The sequence below is a fragment of the Schistocerca americana genome, chromosome 6 (assembly GCF_021461395.2).
Source record: "Schistocerca americana isolate TAMUIC-IGC-003095 chromosome 6, iqSchAmer2.1, whole genome shotgun sequence".
Classification (NCBI taxonomy): Eukaryota; Metazoa; Arthropoda; class Insecta; order Orthoptera; family Acrididae; genus Schistocerca; species Schistocerca americana.
Genome location: NC_060124.1, coordinates 322564772 through 322580659, shown reverse-complemented (window position 1 = coordinate 322580659; position 15888 = coordinate 322564772). Strand labels below are relative to the sequence as shown.

Here is a 15888-nt window from a genome sequence, read left to right as displayed (position 1 = left end):
CGAATGCGAGTCCAGTGTGCTAACCACTGCGCCACCTCGCTCGGTCTATAAAAATTGACTCCCATCACAATTTTCATATGCCTGTGACAGCCATGAAACCCTAACTCCATGTGGGTACACAGTAGTCAACTTTGTGTCAGCATTTAATTAATCTGAACTTTCAGAATAATTTTAATCATGATACCACATTACACATTGATGTTTCTCATGCTGTATTTTGCATAAGTGATTGTCACATCATTAACTATGTCATGTCGAAACATTTGCAGTGCACAAGCTCTCACATCCTTTATATACTGGAAAACTCCTAAAATAGGAAATCATTAATAAAATTTAGCAAAATACCTATTATATCATTTTCAGTCAGCTTAAAATTTCCACCAACCCAATCACAGATTGCAAAATACAACGTTGTCGTCATCATTGTCGTCGTCGTCATCAACGACAAAGTACCAAATTATCATTTGATTCAGCAAATACTTCTGGTGTACAGACTTAAGTTAGAAAAAAACGAAACTGCAGAAAGAGTCAATTTCTTCATCTGTTGTACACTAAATGACTGGTGTGTAATGGAATAGGCTTCATAAGCAGCAGAGCATTTCCTTCCACTCTCAAACTATTGCAGCATACAGTGCTATTGCATGGTGTAGTTTGTCGAATTCAGACTCAGGCTAGCAGTCAAGTTTATTCTTGCATTAATACTTGGTTTGAACTTAAGTCACTGAGACAGATGGTGGCAGCCAGTTGTATGTCAAAGATTGTACAATTGGAGACAAAATGGGTGATCTGACAAAATTCACCAACACCCTACGGTGATCTAAGGAACATCGCTCTTGCTGTCAGTGATGAAGTGGCAGGTAATGAACAATGTATGGTCCACAGGGTCCCTTTCTCACTGGATGTGATTGTCACTGAAGTCAAATAACTTTGGACAAGTTATAAAAAGTGAAAAAAATCCCATGTTGTGCCATTCTTAATAACTACTGTAGTCTCTTCACTCCCTTAATTTTGTTTCATCCAGAGATGCAATATATTAAAGCAGTAACAAAAATGTGATCCATGATTCAATATACTGCAATGTTTAGAAACATACAACCTTTTGATAGACCCATTGAACTACCTGCTTGTTAAACAAGTTTCCTGAACACAGAGGTCAGTCTTGCTACTGTTCAATCTGTCGCTGCAATTTTACCACACAGAATGCTTTTTCAGATTTATAATACAATATATTACATGTCACAGATTGTATTGTGTTTCTTTAGTGTGTGTCCCCTTATGCTAAATGTCAACAAGTTACAATTTCTTCAGTTGTACTCACAATTACAAGTGTTCTGTTCTTTTATTAGTATCACTGTACAGCTTGAACTGTGCCACATTGTGGGTAGCTTGAATGTTGTCTCCAGCCATTTTTGTGCTGCCAAGTGTACACAGAAAGTTATGAAGAAACTGTAATCAGAGTGGCATTATGTACTTGCCTCAGGAACCCCAGGTGAAGATCCCTTTTTTGTAACAGTTCCACCACCACCACGAGAAGATCGTGTGCGGGCAGACCGTGAAGATCCACCCACGGAAGCAGTCCGAACAAGTGGCTCACGACTACTCGCTAAGCTATCAGGGCGACTTTCACCATGCTGCCCTCCACTAATGCTGCCGTGCTGGTACAGTGGTTCAGCAGATGAATAGCCTGAGCTCACATCCTCCGACGATCGGATATGGCTGCAAAGCAATAATACAAGTAGTCTTTGCTTAATTACAAAAACAAAGACTTACACCACATGGCTTACAGTAACCATTTACTACAGAATTTAGGTTTGAAAATTTAGATAGGAGATAGTACATAATTCTTAAAGAACTACCACCACATGGCTTACAGTAACCATTTACCACAGAATTTAGGTTTGAAAATTTAGATAGGAGATAGTACATAATTCTTAAAGAACAACCATTCCAAAATGAGCTTTAATGAAATTCAAATACAACCTACACTACCAAGGCCTATATGCTGTTTCTTGAAATATCGAAATATTTTTCGGTACTGAATGTCCGAAATTTTATATTGGCCAAACAGGAAGAGCCTTATTAACAAGGTACAAGGAGCATATTCCTACTAAAACTGGAGATTGCACATGTGGTTAAACATTTGCTGAACATTTAGTGCAATGGGCTCATGCACCCAATCCCTCCCACAATACTCAGCTCTTGCATAGTGAAGTAAAAGGTACAAGGTTAGACATTTTAGAGCAAATGCAAATATTTAAACATTTACTGCATAACAAAAATAAGCTTCTTAACGACCAACTGCAGCTGCAAAATAGAAGCTTCTTTGAAGGTTTACAACCATTATTTGATCCACCGTAATGTTAATGCGGGGTATGCTTTACCATTGCCAACATATGTCTGTACTCCCTTAGGTTGAACAGCTAGGTATATTAGTTTGACACCATAAAAAAATTTTGGAACCATCTATGAAGGTGTCTATTAGTTATATAGGAATATTCAGTTACCTAATTAATATTTCATTATTATATAGGGTATCATCGTAAATGGTTAATATTTGTCGTATTGAAAACCTTGAACACGCACACAGATGGTCAACCGATATTCGGTATGCACGTTCTAGAGTTAAGAACGGTTTCAACACTTGATTTAATTAATGGATAATAACTTCGTCGGTCAATAGCATGTACGTGTAGTAACCGGAATTACAATCACCAAGTCACTACCCCATTACAGAATATAGGTGCTACCACATAATCCTTCAATATGACCAATTGTTGTCAACACTATGTGCGTATGATAGCAGTGATGCCATCACCTAGTCATACACAACTTTTTATTAACATAATTAATGGCAGTCATATCCATATACGTATCACAAGAGGGTAACGACACCTTGCCACAATCTACTGGATACAAAGTTTTGGTTCAGACTAGCCGGATCAGTTTGAATTGATCTTACTCAATGATGTTTAAAGGTGTCCTTGGAGCGTTGCTCACCAAATCACATCATAATTTAACCATTTTCCCGTCATCCTCCCATAGTTTAGACTAATTCTTTAAGTACATATTGACCTACGTCAATCAATTATTTTAAATGTGTTGACCGGAGCAGTATTCGCCAAGTCACATTTTAGCTTCAAACATAATTCTGCTGTCATTCCTTAAGTTCAATGGCAGTGGTCACCAGGTCCGAATTATGATGGCAGTGTTCGACACACAGTTTTTAGAGTATGTGTGTGGATCACCTCCTTGAAGGCAAATTGAGTACTCCATTGCCGCCACATTATCCCCTACTTTAGTGTTTTCTGTAACTCATAAACGTAACTTCGTCAAGAAGCTCAATCAGACACGTGCATTAGTTTTTGGCTTGATTCTAGACCATTTCAGGTCAAATATACTCATCTTGAATAATGACCATCTATTTTATATGGCCTGTATTGCCGGACGTTACAAATTCGTTATAGAATTGTTCATAAGTTCAATAACAACCATTTGTGTGCTAAGTCAATAGGATGATCACATGTTGTAACCATAGCTAAGCAAGTGCTTAACATTTACATCTCAAAAATTTCTAGACGTAGTCATAATGATGACGATGTTGGCTCTTTATTATCCTTCCCACTACTAAGTTCTTTTTAGGTGATTAAACTTCGTGCTTAAGCACAAAATTTTCCTAGGCAGGCCATACCTTGTAAGCACATGATGTCTTCCTCATATCATGACCAATGAATACTTCATAAATGTTAAGACAGTCGATCTAAGCACATTCTGCACAGGATAACATATACGCCCTTTTCCTCAACTATACCTTTTATTTCACTTTACTAGTACATTCAAGGTCAGGAGTCAGGTTCGCGTCTTGTCCCAACAAGTAACTATCACACAATTTATGTGCAGGTGCAAGGTATTGTATTACTTTTGAATACATTATGGGAGTGACAGTGATCAATGTGTTACAAATAGGTGGACACAATACCTTGCAAATATTTACTATTAAAAACCGTCTTGATCACGATTTATTTATTAAGATGACCACTACTGTGGTTGAAACCGGTCACCTTAATAAATAAATCGTCATCAAGACTGTTTTTAATAGTAAATATTTGTAACACATTGATCACTGTCACTCGCATAATGTATTCAAAAGTAATACAATACCTTGATCACAATTTATTTATGAAGGTGACCGGTTTCAACCACAGTAGTGGTCATCTTAATAAATAAATCGTGATCAAGACGGTTTTTAATAGTAAATATTTGCAAGGTATTGTGTCCACCTAGGCGGGCCTCATGACGCTACAGTCAGTTCCAGTACAGTACTTGTGGCTGCCGCATCACGGTCGCAAAGTAGGGCCGAGGCAGTTTTAGATAAGCTTTAATTTATGAATTTGTAGTTTTAGCTTGACAATGTCCACTATGGACAAATGGTAGTTCTGAAGAAGGTTGGGTTATCCTAAATGAAACCAAGGTAAATTCTAGGCAAACGTTGCAACTGAGACTGTTGGTTATAAAAATTTAAATTAACTTTCATGTGGACACCATACCATGGTGAAACTTGTCATTTTTCACATTAGTGATAAGTGATAAGTGTCAACAACAACAACAACAACAACAACAACAAAGTCACAGTACCACCTGGGGATTGGACTCCAAACCTTTGGATTTGAAGTCTGGCATTTACCCACTGACCCACTTAACCTCCCCATTTGTGTCTATCTGAACATAAGATATATTTTTAGCTAAAAGTATAACAGTATTCTCAGAGGAACTGTTACTCTATGGCACACAAAGTAGACCAAAATAGAGCTGCGTAAGTCCCTTTGCTCCTTTTCATCACATGATTGTCTCCTCATTTTTCTCACACCCTTCTAAGACAATGCTGCACATACTCTGAAAGTGTGCACTAGCCACTAATCAGTAATTCTAAGTACACTGGTCAGCTCTACTTCTGTTAAATAACTGTTTTGTCTCTTTGTTCTGGTCAGCCTTAGATTTGCTTGTCACCTACTATAGCAGTACCAGAAGTAGCATACAAGTTGGAAACTCAAAGTTACCATCCAGTTAACCAAATCTGTTAACCAGGTGTAGTAAGTTGCCTCAGGTCACATTCACATCCAGTCAAGTTTGATAAACTCTTTTAAACTACAACAACAGTAAGAGTAAAGGTAATCCCTCAGAATATAATTGACGAACTGGATGGTAGACAAACTTGTGTTATTCTTTTTATTATTTGTCTATAGAGGTAGCAGCAGTAAATACTGCTGTGTATAAATGTAATTGAATTGCACCAAGCTTCTTCAATAGGAGGCATATGTATTTGTAAGTCACCATGGAGAGAGCTCATCAAAATGGTTTGCAAATTTTTGGAACCAAATGCTATACACCTGTTTCAAAAGAGTGCTGCAAAATTTGGAATGCAAAGCAACAACTAACAGTTTTGTTAGTCCTGATGAAAATGTTGATGGTTTATGCTCCAGCATGAAAACTGGGCATAAACTCGTTCACAGCAGCGGTATTGTGTCTAGCTAGAAGTTACTGAAAAAAATTTCACAATATTGCCACATGAGAGAAGTAACTCAGTATCAAAACTGATAAACTGCTTTTAATAATGCCCTTAAGTTGAGATGTGCCAAGAAATTAATATGATAAATGTGACTCAGCAGTTTCTTCAGTGGGAGGTACACCTGAAGCAGAAGGGTGTGGAAGAGCACAGGTTCGACTTGAAAACATGGAGCAAGTTCGACAATCCAAACCTTTGATCAAATGCACATTAGTGGAAGTGGGTGAGCCAAGGAAGTATTTTGAAACAATTGAGACCTGAGTGACTGCAAATCAAAAATGAAAGAAGAAATTTCATAACTGGATAATAATTCTATACAGACTTCAAATGAATTAATGTACGAGTACAAAATAAATGCCCAGTTTTTGGAAGTGGTAACATCCGTCAAGTATCTGGGTGTAACTATTTGAAATGATCTCAAATGGAACAATCAGATTACACAAGTAATGGGTAAGGTGAACTCTAGATTGCAGTTTATTGGCAGAATCCTGACGCAATGCAGTCCTTCAACAAAAGAAATTGCTTACAATACTTTAATTCGTCCAGTCTTAAGAGTATTGTTCGTCTGTATGGGACCCTTACCTGTTGGGTCTGATTCAAAAGATTGAGATGGTCCAAAGACGAGTGGCATGATTCATGACTGGTACATTTAGCCATCACAAGAGCATTACAAATCTCATAGAAAGTTTGAAGTGGGACACACTTGTAGATAGACGACGCACTAAACGGAAGGGGCTGCTGACAAAATTCCAAAATCCGATCTTCACCATGGATGTAGAGCATATATTATTATCACCAACTTTCAAATTGCACAATGATCACCATTCAAAGATAAGGGAAATTAGAGCTCGTACTGAGGCGTTCAGACAGTCATTTTTCCCCTCGCAAGTTCCGCGAGTGGAACAGAGGGAGGGGAAATATGACTGGCGCGAATAGTGCCTTCTCCCACACACCACTTGGTGGCTAGCGGAGTATATATATGTAGATGTAGATTTAGTAGTATGGCACACGGCTGACTCTAATCACCGAGTTTTTCATGCATAACAGAACATCAATGGGAAAATCCCATCATCAGAAAGATGAACAGGTTTTTTTGGGGCTACAGTCAGTAGCAGTCAGTAGTATCATGAAATATTCAGTCCAAATGCTCAATACAACAAAATAATAGCAAACGCTCATGGATTTCATGATGGTACTAGAAAACTATGCAAACTTTTTCTACATCTTTGTAACTTAAAACAATGTCTAAGACGCTGGAATGATCATGCATGTGCCATTCTATTTTCAGTTATTCGAAAGCAGTAGAAATCCATTGCCTGTGCTATCACATTTCTAGTGATAACAGACTCATATCCTGTTTTATACACCATTGGACTCACTGTTGCAACCAACAAGAGCATTATCAATGAGTTTCTAAACAAACTGCAGATGGAAATCACGACTACATTGGAAGCTTATGGACACTTCTGGAATTTTCAATCAAAAATTATGTCCACTATTCATTCTGGTCTGTCAGAAAGCTTCCACTAAAACACAGCAGAAGCTAACACCACCTCTAAAGCAACTGAAAAAGAATTAACATATGTGATGATTAAAAACTTCCCATGAAGAAAAGATGGGCTGTTTAATATATCTGCCAGCAGCGACACTTCTGACATTTGTTTACCTACTAAGTATCACATTTTTTAAGAGAAAATAAAGAAAAAAGTTGTAAGCTGGGTTATCAAACAAAAAGCCAATGTCTCAGTGTCAACAAAAGAAGCTGAGTTTTTGAAACTGCAAATGAAGACTTGTAATTGATTTGTCTCTTCAGTGACATTGCATAGGTTATACCCTCTACAAATGAACACTGCAATATCAGTCCAATTGACCAACCTATTTTCAAGATGGTTGATGAGCGAGGCAAGTAAGTATTTGTTGCACAAAGCTAGAAGTTATTCAAGAGTTTCTTGTTCTCAATGTGGATACATTCTGTAGCAAAAACATGCATTAATATATATCTATTATTATTATTATTATTATTATTATTATTATTATTATTATAACACACATAAGCTGTTTAGAGTATGTTTTTAGGAAATATCTCTTGTTATTTTGGAACTCCAATATTCAATATCTATGCCCAAATTTTCTAAGTGTTAAATTATATAAAAGCTAGTCAATAGTCTTAGATCTGACTATATTCCATAATGAATAGATACCTTAGTGCATATTATTGTCAGACAAATGAACAGTTCATATTTTACAGTGCATTTTGCAAAATATCTCACGTTTACATTGAATTTCCAACACTTGCAACATTGGATTAATTTTCCAAGCAAAAAATTCAAAATAATCTTGTTAAAAAATTGTACATCAAATCCCTTGTAATATAAGTAACTGCTAATTCATTCTACTGTCAACTAAATAAAACTTGCAAAGAAAAGGTGACAAGGGAATTTTTTATTTTATTATTTATTTGTTTGTTTGTTTAGCTGCTTGCTGAACTCACAAATGTTATACTCGCATATTTACATAATCTAGTGTATGCACCATTTCTCATTTCATTGATTTTTTTTGTTTCAAAATCTTTGACCATGAGTGGATCTGTCATAGGGTAGTGGAAAATGGGGTTTGTTGTGAATCTCGTGGCAAATGGTCTTGTGGGGAGGACCGCAGTTGGAGGTCACTGCAATTCTTGAATATATTCTCTGTTCGAACATAATAAATAAATTTCCTTGAGATGGAAAAGCTTCTGTCCACGAATGAGAATGATTATAGAAAGCATCACTCATGCAAAACTCAGCTTGCCTTTTTCTCACAAGATATCTTGAGAATAATGGATAAAGGTCAGCAAGCACATTCCATATTCCCAGATTTCCAAAAAATATTTGACACAGTACCCCAATGCAGACTGCTAATGAAGGTACAAGCATACAGAATAGGTTCCCAGATATGTGAGTAGCTTGAAGACTTATTAAGTTTTAGGTTGATGCGGAAGATCATAGTGTTTTTGTTTAGCATGTTGATACTCCGGTTACTATGGGTTTATTTATTGACTGTCATTTTTATTTGTAGTTCACTGTTGCTGTTTTAGTTTACATATTATCATTTTGTGTTTTGGAGATAGTGAGTGAACTGTGACCACTAGAAAATGGAGCAGTAAGTGGAGAAACTGGAACATTTTCAACATACTTCTTCTGTTTTGAGTTCAACAGAGAGGTGATAGCAATGGAGGCAGCCAGAAACATTTGTGCTTTGTATGGGGATAAGGCCACTGGATAGAGCATGGCAAGGAAACGGTTTCCTCATTTTAAGGAGGATTATTTTGGTATTAGTGCCTCTCCATATTCAGGAAAATCTTCAGGGTCTGATGAAAATCATTTAAATGAATTAATCCATAACAATACATGTCAGCGTACTCAAGAACTGTCAAATGTAATGAACTGTTATCATTCCACTATCATGCGACATTTGCATGCAATGGGGATGGTTCAAAAATCAAGTGTATGGGTACCACACACTCTAAGCCAAATTAAAAAATAATAAGCAAGTGACCATATGTGCATTTCTGCTTCTTCATCTTCAACAGTTCATGAACACCACCAACCCTTCCTGTCCTGTATTGTTACTGGTGAAGAGAAATAGTGTCTCTATTACAACATTACGAAAACAAAGGAATGGCCAGCCTAAACAAAGCAGCAACTCCTTGTACAAAGACCCGCATGCATCCACCAAAGATGATGTTATACATGAGGTGGAACAGTAATTGTGTGGTGTGCTGTGAACTGCTTCTCCGAGGGATAACCAACCACCACTGTTGACGTTTACTGTCAACAACTTAGATGTCTTGCAGACACAGTTCAAGAACAACAACCGTTTACTGTCAACAACTTAGATGTCTTGCAGACACAGTTCAAGAACAACAACCAGGAAGACTGTGAAGTGAAGCTACTTCATGATAATGTCTACCCACATCAAACAAACACTGTACAGGAGTTGGGTTGGAAAGTTGTTCCACATCCACCTTATTCACCTGGTCTTGCACCTTCAGTTTTTCACCTTTTCTGTTCTCTGGAACAAACTTCAAGAAACTTTCTTTCCAGTTGAAAATGCAATATGAACATAGCTCAACGAGTTCTTCACCTCAAAACCATATGATTGCTACATGTACAGAATCGAACGTTATCCCAGCATTGGCAGACTAGTGTAAACAGTGAAGGAAAATATACTGTTGATGACTAAAGTCTCTGTTGTGTGTGTCTGTTGTGTTTATTAAACTTATGGAAAAATACTAAGAGCTTATGCACCAACCCAATAATAGGATCCAATATGTTGTCCTCTATGGTGAGTGCTCATCTCATCAGAGATATGCAGGTATTGTCAAGAGTGTGATAGGACTACTATTATTCTCTATATACATAAATAATCTATATAATAGAGGGAAACATTCCACGTGGGAAAAAAATATCTAAAAACAAAGATGATGTGACTTACCAAACGAAAGCGCTGGCACATCGATAGACACACAAACAAACACAAACATACACATAAAATTCAAGCTTTCGCAACAAACTGCGAAAGCTTGAATTTTATGTGTATGTTTGTGTTTGTTTGTGTGTCTATCGACGTGCCAGCGCTTTCATTTGGTAAGTCACATCATCTTTGTTTTTAGATACATAAATAATCTGATAGATAGAGTGAGCAGCAAACAGTGACCATTTACTGATGAAGCTGGGGTGTACAGGAAGATGTCATCATTGAATGACTGTAGGAGGATAAAAGAGGACTTAGATAAAATTTCTAGTTGCTGTGATGAATGGCAAACTAACTCTAAATGTAGAAAAATGTACACTAGTGCAGATGAGTAGGAAAAACAATCCCATAATGTTTGAATTAGTAGTGTGCTGCTTGACACAGTCATGTTGATTAAACATTTAGGCATAACACTGCAAAGCAATTTGAAATGGAACGAGCATGTAAGGATTATAGTAGTGAAGGCAAATGGTCAACCTTGGTTTATTGGGAGAAGTTTTGGAAAGTGTGGTTCATGTGTAGAGGAGAACAGCAGTGCAGCCCATTCTTGAGTACCATTTGAGTGTTTGGTATCTACATTTGGTCAGATTAAAGGAAAGCATTGAAGCAATTCAGAGACAGGCTGCTAGATTTTTTATCAGTAGATTCAATAACCTTTCAAGTATTACAGACATTCTTTGGGAACTCAAAACGGGAATCCCTGGAGAGAATGCAGCATTCTTTTTGAGGAACGCTACTGAGAAAATGTAGGGAACTAGGATTTGAAGCTGACTGCAGTACAATTCTACTGCTGCCAATATACATCTCACATAAGGACCGTGTAGACAAAATAAGAGAAATTATGGCTTGTACAGGGCCTTATTTTTCCCATCACTCTATTTCTGAGTGGAGCAAGAAAGGAAATTACTAGTAGTGGTACAAGGTACTCTCTACCATGAACCATAAGGTGCCTTGTGGACTATGTATGTAGAGGTAGATGTAGATGGAGACTGGGAATGCCAGAAGGCCCTCTTATGGAACTTCATGTAGTAGAAATAATTTGATTAAAGAACAGGTAGGAAAAATCTATGGCTTTCAGGCACAGTTGGAGAAAGAGACGAAAGAATTGTTATGGACATCAGAACACAGGGGCAAAGGTGGTTGGAAACTGACAGGTGGCCAAAAGGTGGAAAAGAAGAGGGCATTATCAGACTGTTTTGTTGTGAACACAACAAACAGTTTTAAACTGAACTATGAACAGTAATTTCCAGAAGTATCGTCATCAATAACAAAGTTCAATAAAAACAAGTGGATAACAGCAGGTATAAGAAAGTCCTCCCACACCATGAAATACCTCAGTTTCATAAGAAAAATCCATAGAGTGCCAGAGTTCCTAAGCTATAATCAAAGATACAAAGATATTTAAAGGAAGGTACTGCTTGCTACAAAAAAACTCAGCAAATGACACAGCAATACTTAAAGCTGAAAATAAAAGCAAAGTAACTTGGAGACAGAAACAGGAAATCAGAAACAGAGCCACGGTAACTTACAGATAAAAGATACATGCACCATCAGTAAATGATTTATAGAATAAGCAAAAGAATACTTTTCATGTAGAGCAGAGAAATTAAACCAAAAATGCCCCAAATGAAATGATGTTGCAGTAAAAAATTATGAGGCAAGTACAATGATGTTAACTGCCACAGAGTATGAAGTTAGGAAAACCATGCTAAAACCAAGAAATAAGAAGCCAGCAACATAGATATTCAAAGAATTCATAGGCAATATAAAAGCCCTGTTAACTAAACTTAATATATGAGCTCTCAGTTCAGGTAACTTTCCAGAATATCTGAAACAAATGAAAATTTTGCCTCTACTAAAGAAAGGTGATGCAGAATAAGTATAGTACTGCATGAGATGTGGAAGTGATAGATGCACTCACTGACCTCACTCATTAACGGTATACTTCGTTTTGCAATCATAAGAATTGAGTAACAGGAGAAAGAGCAAATGGTAAAAACTGCATAATGATCAGAATTATGGATCACAATAGATTGTGAATATAATTAAGTACTGAAATCAGAATTTGTGGTAGCATGCAGAGGCCGAAGGCAAGCACTGTTGCAAAGTGAGGTGGCAGAGTGCCAGAGGATGCCAAGTACTCATGGCAGAATTTAGAGAGTAACATTGAGAAGTTTTTGTGAAGCTGGGATAAAAGTACGAAGAGCAAAAGGTGAAAGTCAGATGTGATTTGTGAGGACAAATACACCTTGGCAACAAGGTGGTAAACAACTCCAAACCTTGGACGGCTGGTAAAAAAAATAATCCATCCAAAAAACATATTTCATAAGAGTAAAAATTAAGTGAGAATTATTTCAGATAGTGTTCTGGAAAAGTTGTCACTGGAGAAACAGATGTGGGACACAACAATTTTGATAGAAAAATTATTAGTAAAGTGGCTTGGCTGATATCACAAAAGCCAAAAAAGTTTTAAGACGGGATGTCAGGATGTTGCGTAGAGGAGAACACGTTGATGCGCGGCTGATGTTGCATGTGTGTCAAATAGCGGTCCACCTTAATTGCATTACAAGCTTTGTATTGTTCATTTGATGTTGACTAAGTCACTGGAGGAAATGGTTGGCATCTTTTATATAGGAAGATAGGTTGCAGGTAATATGCTGAATGTGTTGGTCTACGAGAGCAGAGATTCTCTCAGTGGGAGCACAGTAACCGGCCTAAGGATTTGGCCCATCCCAGAACCTCTCCCTGAAGTCTATCTCTCTCCTCACCCCTACCACTCTCCACACTCCTACCTTCAACATCCTTCCTAAAGTCCATAAACCCAACCCCACAGGTCGCCCATTGTGACCAGTTACTGTGCCCCCACTGAGAGAATCTCTGCTCTCGTAGACCAGCATCTTCAGCCTATTACCCAAAACCTACCTTCCTACATAAAATATACCTACTATTTCCTCCACCAACTCTCCACAGTTCCTGTTCCTTTTTCGTATGGTGCCCTCCTCATCACTATTGATGCCAGCTTCCTGTACACTAAGGTACCTAATGCCCATTGCCTTGTCACTATTGAACACTATTTTTCCCAACAACTGACAGATTCCAAACCTACAACCCCCTTCCTGGTCTAATGACCAACAATATCTGCACGCACAATTACTTCTCCTTTGAAGGTAGTGCCTACAAACAAATCTGGGGTATGGCAATGGGCACCTGCATGGCACCATCCTATGCCAATCTATTCATGGGGCACCCAGAAACCCAAACCCCTCACCTGGTTCGCATTCACTGATGACATCTTCATGGCCTGAATTGAGGGTGAGGACACCCTATCCACTTTCCTCCAGATCTCAACACCTACTCCCTCATTTGCTTCACCTGGTTCTCCTTAACCCAACAAGCCACCTTCCTCAATGTTGACCTTCACCTAAAAGATGGCTACATCAGTACCTCCACCCATATCAAACCTACCAACTGCCAGCAATACCTCCACTTTGACAGCTGTCACCCATTCCATACCATACAGCCTATTCATCCATGGCTGTTGCATCCTTAGTGATAAGTAACCCCTCTCGAAATATACCCAGGGCCTCACTGAGGTTTCCATAGACCAAAATTACCCTCCCAACCTTGTACAGAAACAGTTATCCTGTACCTTCTCTCTTCAGTCACCAAATGCCTCCCAAAGCCCCACCATCAGGCCTCGTGACTCAGAACAACCGAGGTCTGGAGCAACTGAATCACATTCTCTGCCAGGGTTTTGACTTCCTCTCGTCATGCCCTGAAATGAGGAATGTCCTACCCACTATCCTTTCCATCCCTCCCACAGTGGTGTTCTGCCACCCACAGAAGCTACACAATACCCTTGTCCATACCTACACAATCTCTGCTCCCAGCCCCTTGCCTCATGGCTCACATCCCTGTAACACACCTACATGTAAACTTGTCCCACACATCCTGCCGCTACCACCTACTCCAGTCCTGTCACAAGCATTTCCTGACCATCAAAGGTAGGGCTACCTGTGAAAACAGTCATGTGACCTACAAGCTCTGCTGCTACCACAGGGCTGCATTCTATGTGTGCATGACAATCAACAAGCTGTCTGTTCGCATAAGTGGCCACCGAAAAACGGTGGCCAAGAAACAGCTGGACCACCCAGCTGCTGAGCACACTGCCCAACACAATGTCCTTCATTTCAATGACTGCATCACAGCCTAGGCCATCTGGGTTCCTCCTACCAATACCTACGCACCTATCCCACTCCTTGTTCCCATTGCAGCATTACATAGCTACACAGCCTTCTATTCCACCGACACTCCCACAGTCTTTTAACTTCCCTCTTCTTCTTCTTCTTCTTCTTCTTCTTCTTCTTCACCCCTCCCCCCAAATCCTGCCCTCTAGCTAACCTCCCAACTGCATCTAGCTGCCCTACTCTCTCTGCACCTCGTCCCTGTATGCTTGCAGACTGACCTGGGCTGCCAGAGACAGTGGCATGGCATGAATGTGAGTGTTGAATGTGAATGTTTGGGTGTGAGTGTGTGTTGTCTTATTCAGAAGAAGACTTTTGGCTGAAAACTTATTTGTCTAGCAGTCTTTTTGTTGTGCTTATCTGCAACTCAATATTTCCGCTATATGGAGAGTAGCAATCCATCCTTTCTTATAATACTGCCATTATTCATCCTGGGTTTCTAATTAGTGTCAGCCAATAATAGATACAATCCAAAAACGGGAGGAATGCCTTTTTCTGACATATTCAGATTACAACAAACCGGAGTAGTGGCCCTATTCAATTACTTTTGGGAAAAATAAAACCAAGAATAACTGGTTCAGAGATGTCCTTGATAGTTTAGAAGCAATACAAGACATTGAAAACAGAAAAACATTATTCTGAGTAACAGACACATAAGACTTTAACAAAAACAGTACAATCTAACTGATGAATAAAGAGCAGGTATGCTGGAAAGAACAAAAAAAATTGGTAAGGGAAGAGACTTTAGTGTACATAGACTGAATAAAGCATGCCAATGTGGGTGTAAACTATATTAAAAAAATTTTAACAGATGAGTCCCACAGGGCAGCATCTTAGGACCAATATTGATTTTGATACACCTCAGTGACTTTCCAGACAATGTTAGACAAGTGGAAAAATTATTTTTTTGTAATGGGAGTAACATTGTAACAATACCTAAAACACTGGAACTACTAACAGAAAAGGCAAATTAACCCTAAAGGGTGAAATATCATATAAGAAAATTACAATGAATGTAAGGAAAATAAACAGCAAGTATTCCTACTTAAAGAGGGAAAATAATTCTATAAAATTAAACATTAATGAAAATTTCACCTATTCCAAGGCAACATAAAAATTTTAGCAATTAATATTTACTGTCATTCATAGTGGGCTGAACATACAAATGTACTAGCAAAGAGTCATCAGCATGCTATCCCCTTAGAGGCCTGTCATCAGTGTGTTAGCATAGTTACATACTATTTCTATATGCACTCTTCTTTACATATGGAATCATTCTTTGTGGGTCTCATGCAGATCCACGAAATATGAGCACAGTTTTCAAACTACAGAAATGGGCCATTAGAATAATAACTAAACAGAGAAACTGAGCTTCCTGTAAAGACCTGTTTAACTGTAGCATGTGATAATGTCTATCAATCTGTTATGTACACTGGGAACATCATCAGCAATGATCTCACAAACAGCAGTATTCATGACAATGGACAAGAGCCACACCAAACTCACGTTACATTTACCACAAATAAGCAAACAAAAGCTACTGAACAGAATTTTCTGAAAGGGAATAAA

At 38.3% G+C, this 15888-nt stretch overlaps 1 protein-coding gene across 6 annotated transcripts in view; it reads right to left on the bottom strand.

The window, feature by feature from the left end:
- LOC124619921 (uncharacterized protein T19C3.4) overlaps positions 1 to 15888 on the bottom strand; it is a 284127-nt gene that overhangs the window by 32699 nt on the left and 235540 nt on the right. For all 6 annotated transcript variants that reach the window (XM_047146561.1, XM_047146562.1, XM_047146559.1 and 3 more), the window contains one exon: positions 1476 to 1716. In XM_047146561.1, coding sequence (XP_047002517.1) covers positions 1476 to 1716 — 241 coding nt within the window. The remainder of the gene's footprint in view (positions 1 to 1475; positions 1717 to 15888) is intronic.